General features: G+C 45.6%; 1 protein-coding gene across 14 annotated transcripts in view; it reads right to left on the bottom strand.

Annotated features, from left to right (window-relative positions):
- Nucleotides 1–21,873, bottom strand: part of JADE1 (jade family PHD finger 1) — a 41,383-nt gene extending 19,510 nt beyond the window's left edge. Inside the window, exons 1-4 of one of the 14 annotated variants that reach the window (XM_050974130.1) lie at nt 20,210–21,387; nt 14,902–14,997; nt 13,454–13,550; nt 12,709–12,786 (exon numbers count right to left, since the gene is read on the bottom strand). In XM_050974130.1, the coding sequence (XP_050830087.1) occupies nt 12,709–12,760 (52 nt within the window). In that variant the 5' untranslated portion in view covers nt 12,761–12,786; nt 13,454–13,550; nt 14,902–14,997; nt 20,210–21,387. The other 13 variants (XM_050974129.1, XM_050974128.1, XM_030239324.2 and 10 more) reach the window with 13 other exon arrangements.
- Nucleotides 21,874–23,824: the final 1,951 nt, after the last annotated feature.

The following is a 23,824-nucleotide window of genomic DNA, read 5'->3' as shown; positions in this document are numbered from 1 at the left end:
ATTTTAACAGAAGGAAAGGAAAAAGAGAAAGAATCTGCACTCCCTTGACAAGACAGTGCTTTGACACCAGAATATATTATACTTGTGCAAATCAACCAATTTCAACACAGTGAGATTTTCAGGTACAGCAGGTATTTTCCACTGCCAACTACAGAGCAGCAATGAAAAAGAAAAAAAAAAAGCCAATAAATCTTTCTGTTTTGCAGAGAGGAAGGACTTGTACCTGATAGGGAAGCTGAGACCTATGTCATTAACTCAAAATTTGCAAATCTTGTTAATTGCAGACAAATTGAAGCAAACTGATGCAAAGGCCTTCCCACAGTGCTGATTCCTTCACTGTCTGTGCACAAACATGGCAGGAGCAAAAAGGGTAAAGCTACAGTCTGTAAGAGCAGCACCACCTCACACCAGCCCACAGAAACTGCTCAAGGATCAGAAAATCCAGTTCAGAAGCACAGGATGGGATAAGTTCTCTATTAAAAATGTTAAAAAATCATTTCAGAAGTGAAGTAGAACATTTTCATTGGAAAGATATGACTGAATACATTATGTTTTAGTTATCTGTTTGTCTTCTCTTTTCAGTTAGTGGTACATTAAGAAATCTCCCCCAATAAAACCTCTCTGGAACACAGCAATGAATAACAGACATTACACAGAATATGCATAATGGTCAAAATTGAAGCAACATTTCCAGCAAATAGCTAAAAATCTTATCTCCTGAGGTAAGAATGCAGAGAGGATCCTTTTAAGCAAATATTAGTGGTTTATATAAAAGAGGGTGAAGTTATTGGCACTCTTCCTTCTTTCTATGAAGGAAAAAAAAAGGAAAAAAAAAAAGAAAAAATAGTAACTGACTGCTATTTATTAATCTGTGAGAAAAGCCAGACTTCCAAGATCATTTAACTACCACTCCATTTAATTGTTCCCTTGAAAACTTAAGAAGAAACACAAGCAGGAGTACAAACTTCTTGTGAGGATCCTATCAGACCATCCTCAAACTCTACTTAAGGTCAGAAGGGAATAAGTAAAATCCCTCACAAAAACTGTGAGACATACAGCTAAAATGCCTGACAAAAAAAAAAATCCAGATTTATTTCCTGCAATGCAGCAATGTAAATATTAACATTTTAACACTCAGATGTGATTTCTTCAATCAACAGTCTCCCTAGAAGACACAGACCACATACACACCCACACAGATTACTATTCAGTTCTCATGGGTTCTGATATTTTCCATTGGCAAGACATTAATATCTGACCAACTAGCTGCCACTGCACCAGCAAGTCAGCACCTGGAAATTTCCAGTTATTTTGTGGATCTGAGTGGTTTTGTACGCTGTTGGACCTGGGAGAGAGAGCCTGCTCACAAGAGGAAAAATGAAGAACAAGAAGTTGTATTGGCAAGGTGTGTCTGATTCAAGTTTTGGTGAGTATTGTAAATGCAGGCAACCCCAGTGAGGGGAGAGAAGGATGCATCTGACTCCATCTTATCAGAAGGCTAATTTATTATTTTATTATACTATACTAAAGAATACAGAAAGGATACTTACAGAATGCTAAAAAGATAATAATGAAAACTTGTGACTTTCTCCAGAGTCCCAACACAGCTTGGCACCGATTGGCGAAAGAGTGAAAACAACTCACAGCAGAATCCAATGGAACAATCACCTGTGGGTAAACAATCCCCAACCACATTCCACATGAGCACAACACAGGAGAAGCAAATGAGATAAGAATTGTTTTCCTTTTCTGAGTTCTCTCACTGCCTTTCAGCTTCCCAGGAGAAAAACCCTGGGTGAAGGAATCACGTTCAGGGAATGTGAATGCCATGGGTGAGAGATGAGCTCCTGAGTCTGGAGGCTTTAACAGAGCTATTCCCAAGTAAGGCAAGTAAGCATCTGGCAAAATTCGTGTAGTGGCAGTGTGATGTTCTTCTGGGTCTTTACCAGTGTCCTTTAATTCAGCTCTGATGTCAGCTTATCATAAATTGAATTAATAAAGAGTATGGGCAGCTCTTTCCAGGTCCCTCTCATGCCACAGAGAAGCGACAAAGGTGAGGAGTAAGACAATCCCTGCCCTATCACCCATCTCCATTTCCTCACTGTGTCATCTTACACATCAGAACAAGTGTCTTAAATGCACACTTCTATGTCCATGAACACAAGGGTTTGGTCACTGGATTAATTAACTGTTCCACGTTTCACAAAAGGGCAACTAACTCTTATCATCAAAACCACAGGAGCTTCTCTTTAAATTGTTTTTTAAGTGCTATATGAAAGCACACTACATAAAATATCCATGCTTAAGAGGCAAGTCAAACATAGCCAGCCTTCCTCAGGATCTATCATAATGAGGGATTTTTTTTCCACTGAATAAGGAAAGAAAGTTTCTCAAGTAGTTCTGTCCCAGCCTCTTCCTTGCACACAACACTGGCGAACTCACAGTGGAAACACTGTTACTGAAGGGGCTGCTGGATTTTTCTGAGCAGAGTAAACTACATAATGCTAGGAGAAAACAGTGGAAGAATTCCTCCTGGGACTGAGGTTTTACTACACACTGCAGCTAGCAGATGACCTTTGGCAAGGGCTTCACGTCAATAGGGAAAACATTTACTCACTGAATAAACAAAGCCAGACTGTAAGCCTTGAATTCAGATTCAAACCAGCACCACTGCTCAGACAAGAAAGGAAGAAATTGAAAGAGCCAGCCAAATGACAGCAAAGTATCCAGCCCATCACAGTATTGAATCTAGCTACTTTTGAAATCCCAAACAAACAGAGTTTCAACTCTGCTTCCATCAAAGCTAATGGGAGAATGTCACTGTCTTCACCAGTGCCAAGCCCAAGTCACTGAATTTCCCAAAGCCCTCGTTAATTAAGCCATCCACCCACTCTGCCTGCACCAACAGAAATGCAGGAGGAAAATTCAGGATGTTATTTGTCTATTTTCATATTTTCAGACTTAATCCAGAAAAGGGACCTCACTGAAAGCAGAAATTCACAGCCCACTGCACCTACTTCAGTGGTTAATGATCTGATTTGTACATCTGAGTGCATGCAGAACCATCCCTGGATTATACAGAAGGCAGAATCTACTCTGGTGAAAACAAAGCACAGGATTCAAAAAACAGTTCTTCTGTACTATGACAAGCACATGAACCTAGCTCACTTATTTCAGGAAGATTCCAGACACTTGACCAAAACCATTCGCTTTCATTGAGTATCCAAAATCTCTGTGTTCATCAGGTTTTATGAGTACAAACCCTAGTTCCAAACTGGATTAGGATCACCAAAATCAGAAAAACAACTAAAGATCAAGACAAGAGTTAAACTCTGTTATGGTAAAATAGAATCAATCTTTTTTTTCAAAAATCGTACGGCAAGTCTGAATCAGTGGGATTTGGAAGATATAAAAGTTGTGTAAGATACCATTAGACACCTCATGGGAAGAATGAGTTTCACAGCAGATGGAAAAACAGTGAGATGTTAAGAGAGCCCATGCTACCATAAGCCATGTGAGAAACAGTAAATATGAAAAATACACAACTCCAAGGCACGAAGCCAAATACAGACACGCAAAACATGCATTTCCATCACTGTTAAGACAACAGAGATAAAAGGGATCTTATTAAGAGTTACATGATTATGGCAAGTCTAGGATGAACACAGTAGCCTAACAAGCATCACCACTCTGGGAGAGAGACCAAGATCATTTGGATTCTTTTACAGTTCAGATTCTTTCAGATGACCAAGGTGTTTGTGTTTTAAATGGATTTCATCACTGAGAACAACAAGAGAGGGATCATACTCCTATGACCTGCTCTGAGTTTTCCTTTTGCATCTACTTAAAAAGCAAAAAGGAATCCCAAACCATGAAAAAGGTGTAATCCTCAGCAAGGGAGGCAGAGTTCTAACACACCAGTGGTGCTGCAAAGGACTTCTCAGACCCAAAAGGAATTTTTTTTTCTGTTCCCCAAGGCTGCTATGAACACTTCACACTGTAAATACAGTGTTCTTATAATACTGCCACAGGGTGTATGTAACACACACGCCCCCTGATAATAAAAGAAAGCAACAGAGGAGTGTGCATTCTTTTTCCCCACTTGTGAAGAACACAGGCCTCCCAAAAGGAAAAACTTAATCAATTTTAACTGCATCATTTTATTAAATGATCTGTCAAGAATATGTTTTCATCCCAAGAAAAAAAAAAAATCCAATCAAAACGGAAAATTGCTTGGAACCAATAGAACAATCCAAACCCTCAGGGAATTCTACCCCACAACTAAGACACTGCTCAGCATGAGAAGAGCAGTCCCAGCTATTAGGTACCATGCACAAGGCTGCTGTGAAGGCACCTGTAAGGCACCCAGCTGTGTCCCTGGAGAACCACCTGCTGCTCCAGCCTCTGAACACTTCAAAGCCTGGCCTTGCTGCCAGCGCTTCTCCCGCGGTAGATGCGCTGCTGCTACCCTGCTACAGCAGGCAGCACGACAGAGCAGAGCAGCCCTGACACAGATCCATGTCTGCCTGTCACTTCTGCTTAGCACCAGCCCCTCCAGATGCCTGGAATGCTCTGCAGCTCGCTCTGAGACCAACGAGGCGCTGCTGCCAACGCTGTCACCGAGATCTACAGCCCGGGCAGAAAGCAGAGGTGCTCAGCCTCTCCATTTAGTGCCTGGCCCACAACTCCTTGCAGCAGGATCTCCGTGCCACTTGGACATAGCTCCCTGCTTGGACTCAAATTCCAGCGCAAAGCAAACAGAAGCCAACTGTTCTGTGGGCAGTTTTCACTATGTCAGGTACAGCAAGAGCTGGCTGGGCAGAAATCTTCAGGCCTTATCACAGAGAAAGCAGCATGCAAGCAAACACCACCTAAAGACACCATTTCACAAAGCCAAATTCCTTTTCTCACTTTCCTGGGGCTGGAGGGCTTGCCCATCCATCTTCCTTATCTTTATAGCACATTATAATACAATAATCTCATCCAAGATCAAAACAGAAGAAGCAATAGCCTTTTATCTCTTGTCAACAGCAATGCTCCTTGAAATTTACTATCAGCTGACGACTCCCCAGCTGCAGCTGCTGAACAATGCACGGATCCATGCGATCTCTGCAGTGCTTTACAGCACCACAGCACAATGCTCAGTCTCTGACACTCATAATGAGCCATCCCTGCAGCTCCCTGCCACAGCACTTTAACACAAGTTGCCACCTGTCATCCCTCTCCTCAGCAGCACGTATTTGAGTTTTTATCATCTCACAGAACACACACATAACCACGCACAGGCACACGTCACTCCTTTAACAGCCAGGAATTCCTCACCTTGTTTTTCAGCACAGGACCCAAGCAGTCTTGCAGAGAAAAACAAATGTGCCTCTCCAAAAATGAATCATGGCAGCACAGAATGTGCTGAGCTGGAAGGGATCCATAAGGACCCAGGAGTCCAACTCCTGGCCCTGCACAGAACATTCCCAGGAGTCACACCATGAGCCTGAGAGCATTGTTCAAATGCTTTGTGAGCTCTGTCAGGTTGGTGCTGTGACCACTGCCCTGGGGAGCTGTTCCAGTGCCCAAACTCCTCTGGGTGAAGAACCTTCTCCTGATGTCCAATCTAAACCTCCCTGGTTCACTTCCTGCCATTTCCTTGAGTCCTGTCCCTGGCCATGAGAGTGAAAAGATCTTCACCTGCCCCTCTGCTTCCCCTCAGTAGGATGTTGAAGACCACAATGTCTCTCCTCAGTCTCTTCTTCTCCAAACTGAGCAGACCAAGTGACCTCAGCCACTCTTCCACACCCTCCACCATCCTTGTGGCCCTTCTCTGCATGGCTTCTCATGGCTTAATGCCTTTTATATATTGTGGCACCCAGAACTGCCCCCAGCCCTGGAGGTGAGGCTGCCCAGCCCAGAGCAGAGCAGGACAATCCCCTCCCTTGCCCAGCTGTGTAGCCCCCTAGGATACAGCTGCCCTCCTGGCTGCCAGGGCACTGACTCATATTCAATTTTCCCTCAACCAGGACCCCCAGGGCCCTTTTTGTGGCACTGCTTTCCAGCCTCTTATTCCCCAGTCTGTCTGTACATCCAGAGCTGCTCCATCCCAGACGTAGAATCCTGCACTTACTGTCCTTCATATGGCTGGTGATTGCTCATCTCTCCTATTTGCTGAGGTCTTGCAGGGCCTCTTTGCCCTCAGGGGAGTTGACAGCACCTCCCATTGAAGTGTCCTCAGCACATTTACAGACACAGTTCCATGTCCAGGTCATTTAAGAAGACACTGAAGAGCACAGGGTGAGGAGGGAGCCCTGCAGAGCCTGCACACCAGCTGATGTCACCCCACTCCCTGTAATCCTCTGTGCCTGACCCATGAGCCAGTGGCTCACCCATCATGGGACAGGTTATCCAGCTGTGTGTTGGACATCTGGTCCAGAAGGATCTTATGAGAGACAGTGTCCAAAGCTTTGCTCAAGTCCATAAAAATTGCATCTACTGGCTTCCCTAGATCAATCAAGTAGGTCACCCCATTGTAAAAGGATTCAACAGCAGGACTTTCCCCTCACAAAGCTGTACTTGCTGTGACCAACACTGGATGTGTGATCCTACAGCTGTTGTTCAATACCTCCCCAAATAATCTTTTCCATTATTTTACCATGATTAAATTGATCTTTTCCACGATTAGGCATTGAAGTGACACTGACAGAACTGTAGTTTCTGGGATCTTCTTTCTTGCACTTATTGAAAATTGTGATGATGTCTGCCAGCTTCCAATCAGCTGGGATGTCTCAGGATTCCTGAAACCATTCAAAATTCATCAAAGAAATGTTTTTCAGTGACATCAGCTAGCTCCTTGAGGATTTTGTGATGAATCCCATCAAGCCCTATGGATTTGTAGGGATCCAGCTGCAGCAACAGATCCTGCACAAGTTCAGGGTCAATTGGGAGTTAATGATTCTCACTGCCATGATCTTCCAGCTCAGGGCAATGAGACCCCCTTGGGCCATCATCAGCATTGAAGACAGGGGCATTAAACATCTCTGCCATGTCCCTGTGCCTGTTTGGGAGGTGACCATCCTCATCCTATAACAGGCTGATGCTATTTCAATTCTGCCTTTTGCCAATAAGGTATTTAACAAAACTCATTATTGTCCCCCACATTTCTGGCCACCTTCAACCCCACGTGAGCTTTGGCCACATGAATTTCTCCCTACAGTGGCAAGCAGCATCTCTGTGTTCTTCCCATGCCACCTGACCTTGCTGCACTCAGAATGCACCTTCCTTTTTTGGCTTCCATCCAAGAGGACATCCCTGTTCAGCCCAGCCAGCCTTCTGCCTTGCCTGCTTGACTTGCAACAGGAACTGCCTGTTCCTATGCCCTCAGGAGGTGGTGTTTAAAAATTGACAAGCGCTGATGGACCCCAGCACCTGCAAAAACATTTTCCCAGGGGACTTTATTTACTAATTCCTTGAAAAGCTTTGTGGCCTGCTCTCCAGAGCTGCGGTTTTCCTGGCACTTTTCCTCCTGTCAAATGATGGTGATCATTATGGGAAGTCCCTTCCTCAGATGTGATACCCTATCAGGCAAGATAAGCCTTTCAAATCACTCTTCCAGACTGCTCCAGCAACTTCACCACAAGCCACTCTGCCCCCCTCTGAGATGAACCTTCAGGAAAGATGCTTGTTCTTACCCCTGCCACCACTCACCAACCCTTGTTCAAAGGCACACAGCGACCACTACTCTTGCTGCTTTGCCCAAATTCTGAGCACTGTGACTGCACCACATTCTGTTGTTCAGTCACCTCCTGGCAGGTTCAGATGAACACCAAAAAAAACCTTCTTTGCTTTCTCTGCGCAAAGCTCTGCACATGCAATCACCACACCTCAGGCCAGCAGCGGCTGCAATTCCACAGTAAATGACACACACCCCCAAGGTTATGTACTCAGTAACCTTTGTGAAGGCACCCTGGGATCCATCTCAAACACTACAGGAATCCACTGGGATTCAAAGCCCTTTCTAAATCTAAGATCCTCGTCATTCAGTCAGAGCGATGGATATTGGCAAAATTCGTTTAACTTTAAAATAACATTTGTTTAGCAACGATGGAATAAGGGTCTGCCTAAATTACAGAACTCTATTCCATAATCCACAGGTATTAAATCTTTCATTTCTCAGAACTCACGTGAAACTCTGTAAACCTTGGAAGTATTTTTCATCTGCAAGTGTCTTCAGGTCTCCTCTTGGACACTCTGCATGTAGGAGTGTGATAAATTGATAACCCCTCCAAGAATAAATGAAAAACCAAGCAAAGTCTGAATAAAATCATGCTTTGAATTCCTTGCTCATGGAAAACAGCACACAAACTCTCTTGGACACCAAGGAATGCCTGGATTTCACACAATACCCCTTATACAAAAGTCCATGAGTTTCAGACCTTTCTCAAAAACAAGCTGTCCACATGTCAAACCAATTTATGCAAAGAGAAATGCCTTGAAGCTATAAATGGGAACTCCTCCACTGCACTACTTGATCTCATCTCACCAGGAAACAGCATATGGAATATTCAGCACAAACCACCTCTGCAGATTTACAGACCAACGAGGCTAAAAAGCCAGGTGTCAAACACTGAGCAGAAAAGCTAAAACAGCTTCAACTATCTAACATTTAATTAGAGTGAGACCCCAAACCATAAAGAGAAAGTTTAGTAGCAGAGGAGCAAGCTGAAATGCAGTGTAACAAAATTTGCTTAGAAACTATCAAAGCCAGCCACCAGAAAACAGGAGTGTAATGGATTTGAGGTGAACATTACTGGTTTCCTTTCTGCAGCCTTTGAAGAATGCAGCATGAACATCACAAGGCTTTTATGAATGCCCATTATAGCTGCTCTACCACACTTTCTGGAAGGCCACAGGAACAAACAAGTACTGCCAGGTGACCAAAGAATAAAAGCTTTCAGGAGCAAAAACTCTGAGGCACTTCCCCAAGCCTCCTCTCTCAACACCACTGCTCTGTATTTAGACAAAAGTTCAAAATCCAGAGCAATGCCTGCAGTCATTTTTCATTCAATTATATTTCACGGGTAAGATGTTCAAAAGTGACCTCTAATTTCAGAAAATGAAATCCCTGAGAACATTGTCAGCTATCCAGGGACTCACTTCAGAACTGCCAGGCAAAACTGGCACTGACACCTCCTGCCCAGTGCTTCAAATATGCTATTTTGGCTTTGTGCTGAAATGAGGATTTAGAATTTTGATTCTAAGGGGACACAGCTTAACAAGTTCTAGTAGTTAGGTTGAAATACATGAAATAAATACTTTTGGGGGCTTAGCTTTAGGAAAAGAATCAAGTCTGAGGGCAAAGAAGTGATGAGGAAAGCAAGGGTGCTGACTTTAAGCTGCAAGGCTCTAAAATCCTGCAAAAAAACACATAAACACCCACACTTCAATATCTTACATGAGTCAGTAAATACATGGATATACTCCAGGACTCCAGCCATGTTGTTAAGCTTTCTTCTCTGCTCTACTTTGCCCCTAAATGAAAGCCACTCTCCCTTCTTTCATCTCACAAGATGAGAGCACCTTTTTCTCCCTCTGAAGAACTACTGTATCTCCAGAATAATGTATTTTTAGCACTTGGGTATGAGCTTTGTTTCCTTCTGACTACCAAGGAAACTGATTCAGTTCAGTGATCCAATGAAAAACAACTTTTTTTTTTTAATATAAATTCCATTATTAGTGGCATCATTACTGTTACATTCTAAATATTCAGGATCCTGAGCTCAAGAGAATAAAATGCAGATTTTTTTTTTCATGCCAAAATATTTTCCAGGTTGCACAAGCCTAGCCCAAAAAATCACCATCATTCACACATTTCCTCAGTGACCCCTCATGATGAACCTGAGCTGCCTGATCACAGCCTAGTAAAGCATGGCATGCAAAATCAGCTGCAGAACTGCAGCAGCTGGAGGCACAACCCTCATTTAGGATGAGGGAGAGCAAGGCTGAGCCCTAAGCTCAAAAACCATGAAGCAACAAGGCCACTGGAGGGTCAAGAGACACCACTGACTGAAAGGGAAGCAGGTGTTTGCCAACAGGATTCCAAGCAGGAATTGATTAAAATTAAATTGATTAAAATTAATTGATTAAAATGATGTCTGTTTGAAACACCCAGAATAGTCAAATGGAATTGTTGTCAGCCTCTGGAAACTGGGAGAAGGAAAAACAGCTGGTGAAAAACTTGAAACCTTCAATACAAACCACAAATAAATCAATAGAAATTTTTCTATTTTTTGGGAGGGGAAACTTGCTGACCCTTCTAAGTCTACTGTAAGTACAGTGGATCAGAGATACTACTGGCAAAGTAAGAACACAGAAACAAACAGAGTGAAGAGTAATCAGTAATTCTACCAAAGGCAAGAGAGATCCTGTGAAGGTGAAACCTGTAAGGGGACACCCTTGACATTCAAACACAGTTGCAAGGAACCACTGGTATCTCCTGTAACAGGAAAAGAGGAAAGGACCTAAGCTAAGTCAGTCATTCTTTTCAGGGAAGTCTGAATGACAAAAAGCCTTGGAAGTGCTGACCCCACATTAAACATTCCTTCTGAACATGTATACAGTAATAGAATGAATATGTAGGAACCTGTATCTTAATTCACCCAGTAACAAGAGGCAAAAAAAACTATAATCAAGGAAAGAACAAGTGCAATGCAAAGGAAGTGGTATATATTTCAAATAATATTTTAAAACACTTTTAAAATCTCACTACCTTTACCATGCAATTTATTCAGTGAAGTTATTTGCAATAGCCAGGCTTTAAAACAGACAGATCCTAAAAGGGCAAGAGGTTTCCTTTTCTTTTCCAAACTCATTTTCTTATATCATGATCTATGGAACTGATATTGTGGAAAATAGAATTCACTAAGTTGATAGCTCTATTCCAAATAGTCATACATCCAATGGCATTACAAACAAGCACTGTGATCAGCAACAGGTCAGTCAATTGTATCTATTTCAGAACTTCAATTCCAAGATTAACTGCTTCATATTTTATTTGGTAAAAGCTGTTACACAAGGCACATGAAGAGATCAAAGGCTTAAAAAAAAACCAGCTAAAATAGTGAAAATAAAGATTAATAATATGAAACACTATTTTATAAAGCTGCTAGGGAATGAGAAAAGGGTGAATCTAAATTCTAATGGAAGACATCATGTTTGCTGTTACTTGTTTGTCTTACAAATATAAACACAGCTTTGTTTCTGGGAAGTACACATCACCTTTAAGGAAGTACACAGATTTCAATTTTAGTAACCTCCAAAAACTTCTAACCAATAAAACCCTGTCTGATTGGTTTGGGGTTTCTTCTTCCAAAATCCCCCACTGCAAGTAACTCTCCAAAACCAAGCCAAATCCCTCACCTCCAACAGATTTTGCTCAATCCTTATTTGGATTAACTCCTAATCAACCTGCTAATTCTTACCTTCTCTAATCCCTTCACCTTTACCACTTCATTTCAGCACCAGTTTGCCCAGGGTTGTTGAAAGAGGCAGCTTTGGCCATCCCTGAGCAGATGCCAGGCAGCACAGACACAGCTCAGAAATGCATGCAGGTGAAGCAGTCACCTCCATGGGCCACAGTGTACCACAGGGATAAGTTCTCTCAAAAGCACCTAGAAAACCACCCCAGTCATTTTCAGACTGAAATTTTAGAAAAAAAAAAACCCAGGCTTGAAGATGTGCATCCAGATAGGTCAAATTAAAGCCACAAATCCTCTCTGACAACTGGCTAAGCTGCAGTATTGTCAAGTGCAATCTACTTGCTCATTTGGGCAGATGAGACACCTTGGCACATTCCCCAAACTGGTATTTTGTCCCTCCCTTGTTTTTTCTGCTTAAATGAAAGATAAGGACTGTGCTTAAATGTAAGATTATCAGTCACTGGGATCCAAACACAAGACAGAGAGAGACACCACAGTGTGTGCCAGTTACAGCAGTACAGGAACAGTTGAAAACCATAAATAAAAAAAATAAAGACTATTCTGTATCCAAACTAGTGATTTGCTGAATTCAAATTCTTGTAAGCAATTCCTCAAAGAAAATCTTCAAATGCAGTGAGGAACAATTTTTATGCTCTGTTATTCTTTTCTGCTTAAGTTTAAGCACCATGCTAGCCCACTGTGTAAGAGGGTGTGAGAAGACTGAAGCAAATTTAAAATCCTTTGGCAAACTTCTATGGGCGATGTCAGCAGATGTCTCCATGCTCACTCTGTCCTTATAATGATTAAATTATGCTGCTTGCCAAGATCTCCAAGATGACCACTGGCTTTTTGTGGGACATGAATTTGCAGAGAATTTTTCAGGTTTGACAGAAGGTTTATATAGCATGGATTTGTATGGCAAACGATGTTACAAACAAGCAATGGAAGCAGCAACAGGTCAGTCAATCAACCGAATCCATTTCAGAACTACAATTCCAAGATTAACTATTATTTTAACTGGTAAAAGCTCTTCTTTTCTCTTATTCTCCAAAACTACATGTTTTAGTTGAGCTCTTGTTTTATCTTATTCACTAAAACCAGATCCTGGATCTCCTGTCAGAATGACTGAGCTCCAAACCAGATCCTTACAACACACATTGAGCTCAACCAAAATGCAGAACGCCTGTGGCACACCAAGCACCAGCTCGTAACCTCCTGCACTCTGCACCAAAGGAGCACTTACTGCCATTGTCGTCAGAGTCCTCACTGCTGCTAGGAAGCCGGTGTCGTTTCATGATCTCCCCGGGAAACAGCAGGCAGCCTGGGAAGCAATGAGACAGCACTTAACCCCAGGTAATGGCACACACACTCAGCAGCTTGCGCTTCTGATGGCATGCGAGCATTTACAGCGCACAAAGGAAAACAAACAACTCCAGCAGCAGCTGAAAGATGAACAGCGAACCTCTCAAGGGTGCTTAATTAGGCTGTTATCCTACCAGCAGGTGAACAGGGGCAATGACAGTCCCACCGATGCTCTCCCCCCACCAAAAAGCTGGGTTTTGTCCTGAGAGGCGTTAAAATCACTAAATATCCGCAGCCAATGTGCTTAACTTCCCCTGCCTATTCTGCCTCTAGATTCGCAGTACAATAACGTTTTTACTGCTTGTGTCAATATTTACTTTGGCTAATATATTTTTGGAGCAATTTTGTTCCTGCTTAAAGTGCCAGATTTATGAAATAGGAGATTAAAGTCATCCACTTAGACATAAAAAAAACAAAACATCAGCAGTAGCAAGCCCAGTTTTCCCAGATTAACTAAACATGCATCATCTTTATCTTTGAAAGCACCACCCTCTAAGATGAGAGGGTTACTTCCTCCTGCAGGGACATTTCAGCACCATGCCTAACACTAACTGTTCTTTGGGAGTAACATTATTCAGATAATTATTCAGAGGTTCCTCCAAACTGCCAGATTCCCACCAAAATACCAAGTTCATGGACACGTGGGGCTGTGATAGAAAGGCCAAAAGTTCCAAATCTTTTTAAGCGCTGTTCTCAGGGCACTGACATTTCCACGTGTACTCCCTGTGGAACAAAGCCAAGTTCAGTAAAAACAAGGAAGCTGTAAATAGCTAGTCAGTATTTACATGTAAAAAGCTATTAAAAAGTGCAAGTTGAAGAGCAGACAAAGACATGACAAGACAAGTCCAGAAAGGCATATCCACCATAAGTTAAACTGACAAGGACTCTAGATGCACATCAAAACCCCTGAGTCTTTGCTTACCACCTATCAGTCGTGGTATCAACAAGGTCTGGGCACTCTGCTGGCAGCAAATCCCTCATACCTACCTCTGCACACAGATTTGGAGATCAGATGGCAAAATATTCCTTTGCTTCTAGCTAAGTGCAGAAAATCTAACTTTATTTCCATGTGAGTTTGGACTTCTTCAAAGCCTCTCAACAAAACTCTTTGCACTGGTCCTTCAGTGTAAAAATTAACTGCTCCAGCTTTGTTCACTGAGAGCACAGCTCATTTTAGGAAATTCAGTAATGCCTTCAACTTTTATGAGGCTGATTCCCAAAATAAGAAAACCCAAAAAGCCTAGCAAAGCCTGACACTATTTACAATTAAGCACAAAAACATCTGCTTCCAGAGAACTTCATACAGTTCTAAGAGCATGAGCATTGCAGAATTGCCTCCTCTTTCTTATTACATGTGCAAACAGAGCTGGGGGAAAGCCTCCCTCCCACAGACTGACTTTTCAGACTGGGATTTTGAGTTTTGAACTGCAAACTTTGCTCACTAAAGAGAAGCTGAATGGCTCACATCACCAAGACCTTTTGTCACCCTTTCATAGAGTACAAGTTCACACACAGTGTCTGATGCCAGAGAATAAAGAATCATCAATGGCAGCCTCTTACAGGGCTAGAAGGATTCTCTCCAAAAATTGCTTTGAAGCAGGCCAGAACTTTGTGTGTATGGGAGATGGAAATGCTGCCAGTGGATAAATAACCACACCAGCCAGGACCATCAAAATCCACTGAATACAGATCTGGTACAAATTTAAGAAATCCAGAGCCAAGTTCCTACACAGTCACTTAGGAAGACAGAAAGCCAATATTCAGACCCAAATCAGGCTAAGACAGAGCTGAAAAATCAATTAGTTCTTACAAGGCCAAAACTAGGGGGATGAATACCTATCTGTAAGGTACTTTTTCTATTAGTTCACATATTAATAACAGCAATTTAAAAGAAGGTATTCACTTAGCAAAAAATCTCCCATAAACAAAGTAAAGAAAACTTGGAAGAAAATACAGGAAAATTGTCCTATCTCAGATTTGTATATTTCTGGTTCACTTATTGGTAAATTTCCCACACAGTCTGAAAAGCACAACACACTGCAAAACAACAGAGTTTATGCAGACTAAGACACACCTGTGAACTCACAACAAACAAGAAAATTTGGAGTTCTGCTCCTTCACATCTTTCTGGACAAGTGCATTTTGAGTTGATCTTCTCCTAATATACTTTCTGCAAATTCAAAAAATAAGGAAAGAGATGGAACCTTCTTCCTCCTACCACATGTCTCCAAAAAAACAAACCAAACATCTCCTTTTTGGTTGCTGCTTAAAGGAAAGACTGGTAATCACACCTCCCAGTTTAAGCACTCTCCAGAGTTTTTCAGGAAATAATCCAGAGCAGAAGCCACTTTCCTGAGCACAGAATATTAGATAAAGCAGCTAATTTCCTTATCCACTCCAGTCAGGCATCTGAAGTTGGCCACACTGAAAAGCCTGTGTCCTCAATTGTAACATTAAAAGAAATATCCCATTTGATGAAGCTCCTGGGAGATTGTTTTATAGATCCATGTGGGGGGGAAAAAAAAGTTAAAACTCAGAGATCTCAATCTCCCATCTTGGAATCTAACCTGAGTTTACAGGGAGCTAAATCACAATGAAAAAACAGCATTTGGCTTCTCAGAGCAAGGCTCAAACCTCGTAAGATTAACCCCCTGGAACTTCAGCCATTAGAAGAACAGCTTTTTTCAACCTCTAAAATCATTTTAAACTGCTGCCACCAGATGTTCCTTTCCACAGATCAGAACACATGTTCTAGAGATAACACTGGAACAGTGAGAACACTGGAACACTGAGATGCAGACTGAAATGCTGCTGGCTTCTGTCAGGCGCTGGTGACTCAAAGTCACACAAGAAGCTGTTAAAAAGTGCACATTAAAACCAAACATGGGTTATGGATAGTGAGTTAGATGCAGACTGACACTGCCAGTTTTTGCCCTGTTCCAGCAGGCAGACACTATGATCACTATGCCTGCAAGCAAAGAGAATTCCCACATAAGAATAAAAACACCAAAACATTCGAGGCCAGCTTTAACACCAGGAGCAAAAGCTGTGCACCCCAGCCTGCAACACTTGCAGGGCAGGAAGAGACACCCAGATGAGTGAGCTCAATTCCTAAGTGCCTGCAATCACATAATTGCTGTCCAGCCCAAAAGTTCCCACAAAAATCCACGGCACCCACCCATGGCACAGAATGAGCTCCCAAACCCCTTCTCAGAATGAACAAAAGAATGAATGTGTCTTTCTCTGAAGCAAGGACACAGCCAAGCAGTGCTTGTGGGTGAAACCTGGATCCTCCATCAAACATTTCTACACCTGTTTTTCCCAAATCCTTACACCACCCCAACAGGGTGTTTGCCCAACACACTGTTCACCTAAAGGGAAAGCCCAGCACCTTAAAAGCTGCTGCAGCCCAACAAATCTAAACTGACCAAGCCACTCAGTTTCCAGTGACTCCTGTGAATTCCTAATAACTCAGCAACATAAACTTTCAGTTTCATTTCCTCGAAAGAGGATTGTTTCTTTTTGTTAAAACCATCCTTTCAGAAATCAGCCAGACCAACCCACAGCATGCTGATCGTGTTTTCTCCTGGCACTCCAGTATAACATTCACCAATTTATTGGGGAGGAACTAAACTGGGCTCAGGCTAATGCCAGCTTTCAGCCAAACACAGCTTTTGAGAAACAGCTACGATTCTGCTGGCAATGCAGCTCCAATTCCATGGGCAGCAAAGCATCCAAGAGTGCTCCATGCAGTCCCACCACCATGATAAATGGCACCAAGGGGACACAGACCAGGCCTTTTTAGTCCCCAGTGACCCTCAGATGAGCTGGCCACACCAGGGCAGCACAGGTGAGGCCAAGCACAGCTTTCAGCATGCCCTACTGTGCTGCTCTGTTTTACAGAAACACATCACCAGTTGCTTTTCCACCCTTTTTAATCATGCTTGCCCTGGAAGTTAAGCTCTGGGTTTTGCTCAATGATTAGAAACAAACTTTAAACATAAGGATGCAACTCTGGACTTCCATGGTGCCTTTGCTCAAATTGTTTTTGAAGGCAAAATTACACCACCTGAAACTGACTTCTGTATTTTGGAGAGCTTGGGAAGCCTTTTTCAAAACACTTGTAAATGCTGTGCAAATGAAATGACTAAACAGTAATCCAATATAATCAATGTCAGGCCACACAATAGCACTTGAATTTACATGTCCTTGTGGGGCTGAGCAACAAACATCTCAATCTATACAAATAACTAGATGCAGGTAGGCATACAGACTTTGCTGTCCACTTCCCAGTATTTGATGACAGATGCAGTGCAATGGGTTAGACTCAGCAACCTGACACAGCACAGCAAATTCACTATTTTTAGCAGTGTTCATGCTACTCCATCCTTACCTCTCCAAGAGATAAATTACCAACAAAACCCAAACACCCCACTGGACAGTGATGTCAAGACCTTTCCTTTTTTCTCCCACACTGGAGTCCCAGGAGTTGCACTGCTAAGAGTGTAAAAAAATGCAAAGAGCAGAAATCCAGACACTACCCCATGAAACTGGGACAACAGCATGCACACACACACCCCCATGTGCCACATACCACGTGCACAGTTAAGAACCCCACACAGTTCTTCACTCAGTTTGACCTCAACGAGAGAGGCAATCAAAGAGAAAGATGTAAAGTGTGCCAGTCCTTGTTATGCAAATAGCTAAACAGAACCAGATTGTAAAAGAAAAAAAAATTATACATGGGAAAATCTACATCCTCAGGTCAAAGGTTTTCCACAGCACAATTCTTACTGAAGTGTTTTCAAGGGCTGCATAAACCCCTGGGTAAAAGAGTGTATAATTCAAACTCTGACAGACAATTAACTGTAACCATGTTAACGGGTGTCACTGTAACAAACTGCACTGAACAGCTGCAGAGACAGAATGGGAAGAAAGCAGAGTTATGACAGATGTACACCCTGAAGACAAACTGAAAAACTGGCTTTTCCTGAAAGTAACCCACTAACTGCAATGAAACTAAGACCTAATTATCTCTAGTACACAAGAAATTGTTTCAGAACACCTATTGTACAAATGGAAGTGAAGTGTGACACAGCTTAATAAAATGGATAGAAGATGCAGACATTTGGCTTCTATTATTGGGCTCTTTTTAAATAGCTTATTTATAACACCACCCTTTCTTCACTGACACCTGACATCATAAGAAGCTTTTTTGCTTCTATCCTAGACCTAAAACCAAAAAAAAAAAAAAAAAAAGGAAGCACAACAGAGATAAGCTGTATTACTAAAATCCAGCTAAAACTTTTAAATTCCATTATGGAGCACCGTCCACAGTGCAAAGAGTCCCAGACCTTAAATCTGGAGGGAAAAAAAATCCTCCAAGTCTCATGAAACAAAGAATTTCTTGGCAAACGAGGCCAAAAGTGTTCTCCACAGGGAATGTTTCTACCAAATTCAGCACACCTATTCAAAATTTATCGATACAAGAGAAAAGCACAATTTGGCCATATCAACCCAACACTCCTCAGGAATCCATGTGCTCATTTATGCACCTGTGCAAGCCAGCTCATAATGTTAACTTCCTACCTGAGCAGTGGCAGCAAATTATTCCCAAATTCTGGGAGTGAGTGAAACTGACCATCCGAAATATGAAGCAATGCATAAACTGGGTTCCAAGATTTAATGCAACCCAACCTGCACCCACTGTGGTTCATCTCTTCCACCTTAGTCATCTCCAGCTGAAAACAGGAGCAGGAAGCAACACATGGAGAAATCATTTGAGGAAACATTGGAAGTTTTTTGGGTTTTTTTTTTTTTTTTTACTAGTTCTGTGAATTGGGAACGAAACCAGAGAAGCTGGAAGGGAAATCTGCAGCTGTGAGAGGAAAGGGGAGTTTATTATTATTATTTTATTTTAAACATATGTATTAAACATAACTCAAAAGCAGGGAGCAAGTGGTATCTGAAGCCAAAGGGAAAATCCTGCCACTAAAACATACAATCCTTGCTGTTTCAACAATATCCCACTGAGTGTGAGAAACCTCTAGAAATAGAATCATAACAAGCATATTTTGGCATAACTTTAATGAAGGTTTTAGGTTTGCGAGTGTGGGCAGCTTCTGACTTAAGTTAAAAGACAGCACCTGCTTAAAAAGGAAATTATTCCAAATAACAGCTAAATCTTTCTCTAAAAAATGGGGCTGGCATAAAAGCATCTTCAGCCTTTGACATTAAAACATCAACTAAGACGTGTTGCTAAATCCTGTTGGAATTTCTAACACTTCCACGGTCTGTTTCACTGGGAAGGGGTGGGGGGGCTGACAGATCTCAGGATGCCCCGGCTCTCACCTGCCGGTGAACCTAATAAACTTTCTCAGAATGAGGCGATCAGCCGGAGAGGGCCGGCAGGAGAAGCTGGCCGGCGGCAGGCGCTGCTCGCAGGTGCGCTGAGCCCCGGCCGCCACGCCGCGCCCACGGATCGGAGCCGCGGTTTCAGGAGTCCCTTCCAAAGCGGCACTCACGCCGACCGCCGGCTGCAGCCCGGCCGGGGGCCGCGCAGGGCGGCTCTCCTCATCCTCCTCCCGCAGCGATCCCATCTCGGCTGCAGGACTGGCTGCAGCGGCGCCGACCCCGGAGTCGCCGGGGCACGGCCGGCTGAGGTCACGGAGCAGCCTCTTGGCCGGGCGCCGCCGGGCTACACCTCCCCCGGGAGGGTGGCACCTTCCCGGCCAGCTGCACGGCCGCCAGCTTCCATGAGAAGCAGCCCGGCTCGCCCCCTCCTTCTCCTCCCTCCCGGCTCCCGCTCCTCCCCGCCGCCGGCCGCACCAATCCGCTCGGCCACGGCTGCAAATCAAACTTGGTGCCCCCGGCTCCGCCGCCTCTGGCTCAAAGCGCTGTCACTGCCCAAAACGGCCACGGCACCTTCCCCGCCCGCCCCCGCGGCCACGCCGCCACGGAGGGGGTGGACGGGACGGCGGATGGAGCGGCAGCTCGGAGACGAGCTCATTTTCTCTGTCCGTCTCTCCTCCCACTCTCAGACAGTTCTGGAAACTGTGTTATCACCTCTTGTCACAGGAAACCAACCAGCAGGCGGTGCAAACAAACAAACACCCTTTGCCTCCACCCTTCCCAAAATCATCCTATCGGGAACGAACGGGCGGGCGCGAACGGGAAGGGAAAAGCAAATAATAAAAAAAATCCCACAAATAAAACCGAAACAACAAAACATCCCCCCGCCACCCCCACCCCCCCCCCCAAAAAAAAAAAAATCGGACACCACCGAAATTCTCCTGGGAGCTGGTGACAAAGCGAGCCCAGGGCCGGGCAGGGTGGCTTTGTCTAAGAGGAACAAGTGGGATGATGGCTGGAGCCGCACTCACCTCCCCGGGGAGAGCGGCCCGTTACACAGAAATGCCGCAGCCCCGCTCCGTCCCGCTCGCCAGGCACCGGGGCAAGAGCCGAACCGCGGAGCTGCCCTGACCGCCGCCCAAGCAAGTTGGGGCGTTCGCCGCCGCTCCCCGCGCTCCCCCCGTGATGTTACGTTCGCGCCCCAACACCGCCGGCCGCCTTTCCGCTCCTCGCCCACAAACTCCGGCCCGGCCACGCGGATTCGCCCCTCGGCCTGCGCCGGGAGCCAGCGCCGGGAGGGGGCCGGGCCCCCCCCGCGTCCTGCCCAAGTTCTCTGCGCGCCCCCCGGGCCGCTCCAGCTGCAGCTCCCGCAGCCGGGGCGGGGGCCGGGCGCGCCGGGGTCGCCGTGCACCTGCCGGCCGCTGCCCCGATGCCGCCCCGCGCCCCGGCGGGGCCGGGCAGCGCCGCACGCATTTCCCCGCCTTTTCCCACTCTCAAACACGTGTACTTCGGGGCTCGGGCAAGTTGCTCTCCAGCAGGAGACACCGCGCACCCGTCTGGGGGGACGGGGCCGGCTCTGACAGCCCGGCGCTCCGCGCCTCCAGCGGAGCGCCCACCGGCGCCCACCGAGCGGGAGACAGACCGGCTGCGGCTCCGAAAGGCAACTTCTGTTTAATTTCACCGATGAGCAGTTTTTATGCTTTCCAAGCATTTCCCCCCCCCCCAAGCCAAATCCAAGTGCGACTGGGGGGGGTAAAAGGGGGGGGGGAACAAAGCTGCTCCCGCACATCGAACACCTCCTCTCCCACGCACACCGCTCCCCGCCCGCGGCGAGAAGGAGACGGGTCTCGTGGGCACCTGGGTAACACGGTGCCACACAGTGGCCATGACTCTCCCCCACCCCCTTCCTACACATCAGTATCCGAGCAAGACTTGCGCTCTGCCATTGCCATCTGGCTACCAAGTTGCTCCAACGCTTCCTACTTTCCGCGGCGGGCGATACCCGGCGCTGCCCCCGCGGCGCAGCCTGCAGCGACGCCTGGGGCGCAGGGCCGGCGGCACGGCACGGCGCAGAACGGCACGGAACACCGGCGGCTCGCTTGGCCGCTGCACCTGGGCAGCTGCGCGGTGCCCGCTCGCCCGCAGCGGAACAAAAAGGGAGCCGGCACCGGCCGGCAGCGCTGCCTCCCCTCCCGCCTCCGCCCGCCACAGCCCCGCACAAGTTGCTTGTGGGATAGCGGAGCCGCAACTCGGCCGCCTCCCCTCGCCCCGTACCGAGCGGCGCGGCTCTTGGCGCCATGTTAATGACGTACTATCTTATTTCCACTAGGCAGCGACCTTCGGCACGAAACTGCTCTCCCGCCGCCTCCGGAGCGACAAAAAAACCCCATCAAATATGGCTGTGCTGGCGGCTCCGCGGCTGGCGCTGCGGCGGGCACGGTTACCTGCTGGCGGCGGCGCGGCGGCGGCGAGGGCGGGCGGCGCGGCCGGGCTCCCCCTGCGCGGAGGGCTCGGGGCCGCCGCATGAGTTCGGCGCGGCGCCGGGCAGCGGGCACGGAGAGCGGCTCGCTGCGCCACACACACACGCACTCTCTCTCTCTCTCACACACACAGATTCCCTCTGACTGACGTTTGTACTTGTTATGGAGGAAGGACTCCGTGAATCAAACTCGTTTCTGGGTCACTGCTGCCACAGGGGGGAGCTGCTTTAATCCCCTGCCAAAACTGGAAGGCGAGGGAAAGGGGGGAGAAATAATAATAATAATGCAGCGCCGGGGTGGGGAGGCGGCGGCGCGGCCCCGGGGGAGCCGCCGTTAACTCTTGGCGGGCCCGGCCGCACCGCGCGGGGCTCCCGCCACCCCCGGAGCCCCCGGGGAGCGCGGCCGCCCGGCTCCCGCCGCCGCCCGCTCGTGTTCCAGCGGGCTGGAAAATGCAGATGGGAGGCAACGCCGTACGGCTGGGCGGCTGGGAAATGATACGTGTCTGCGCCCGCATCCCGCCCGCGGCACTGCTGGCCTTACCCTGCAACCATTAACGCTTCTCTCCGAAAGATTTAAGGCGATTTCGCAAGCAGGAATTCTAGCGCTGCACTGGCTCCCCGCGCAGAACGCGTGAGTCACTATTTGTCAAGCAGAGAAACTGAGGGTACCAAGAGTTAAACGCCGTGGCCACATGCGTAGCGCATAATTGCCGGGGCAAGAATAAAACTGCACGCTCCCTATTCTCAGCCTCCAGCGTTATCCCTCTGGCTCGTTAACTTTGATACTTCTCAAAGACTAGAAAGAGCCAACACAATCTGCGGTTCAGTTCACATCTCTCCAGCAGGAGAGGAAATTATCTTAAATTGGCACCAAATGACATACTAAACTTCCCATTACCTAAAAAGCGTGTTTGAATGCAGATTTCCTTATTTTTTCCACATAAATCGCTTTACCTCACGCCATACACCTGTGCTCCCTGAGTGAAAAACTCCCCCTTTCGAGCAGAATTCCTGATCAGATACAGGCTGAGGTAATAAACACCACAGAGAAGATTCAGCATAAGCTCAGACCCAGAATTAAGGCGATCTGTGTAAAGTAATCCCCATAGTATGCAAATACAAATTAATGCAGCCTCCACAGCAACATCAGCCTGCCAAGGAATCGCACCTTAGTTCAGCAGAGGAATTGGGTCGTTACTCATCCGTGCAAATCGAGTCATTTATTCTGCTGTCTCACCCACCCACCCACCCAATAATGGAACAGTGCTTACATTGGATCTGCACATCCTAAAAAGTTGTACTTTACTACAAAAACATCCTCCCTCCCTGGAGATATTCTTTCGCTGGGAAAATCAGACAGTCGTGGTTTTATTCACAGAACAACACCCTGAAGCACCTTCAGATTTTAGAGTCCAAGACTTTGATTCCCTTGTTTTCTACTACATGAAAATACAAAAAGGCATGCGTTCCCTACTTTTTTCCTGCACTTGCCTTGGCATCCAGACCTGTAAAGATACCTGTTGGCATAGCTTTCTGTGCATCAGCAGATTAATTAGGAACATCCATGATGATCCATGCAACACACCCCATAGTATCATAGTACCTGATAATTATAATAAATTTACTGACACACCTCTGTCACCTTACCCTGAACTTCCAGGGCTGTTAATTTTCAATATTGACTGGAGACTTAGTTGTTCTGTGTTTCCTAAACCTGTTGCTGTGCCGTGGTATAAACCCCAGAACAGAACAGGTCAGAGTTTTTCCCCGAGTGGTCTGAGAGCTCAGGAGCTCAGGGACTGCTTCTCCCAAGTTCATAAAGAGTAATCACAGTTAGCAAAGCTACTGTCAATTGGCATTTATTATCCAGAGGCATGCACTTCTACTGGGCTGAGATGATGATGTTCCTTCTAAATAATTTTAAATAATATTGTCCATTGTAAAAGACCGAAGAATCAAAATGAATGCTATTTGTTCCACTCTTCTAAATTATTTCCAAGAAGTTCAGAACAAGCTTCTGAGAAGAGCTTAAATGTGAATGGGCTCTGAATTTCTCAAGAGGAATGACAGAAACTTCCCCGTCTCAAGCTCTTTGGATTTGAGACAGTATTTTTGTTTCCCTGTAATTAGTTTTCCTTTGCATATATAGCCAAGTTTGTATTGCACA

Source organism: Serinus canaria, chromosome 4, assembly GCF_022539315.1.
Source record: "Serinus canaria isolate serCan28SL12 chromosome 4, serCan2020, whole genome shotgun sequence".
Classification (NCBI taxonomy): Eukaryota; Metazoa; Chordata; class Aves; order Passeriformes; family Fringillidae; genus Serinus; species Serinus canaria.
The sequence above is the reverse complement of the archived record's forward strand: the minus strand, read 5'-3'. Positions and strand labels throughout refer to the sequence as shown.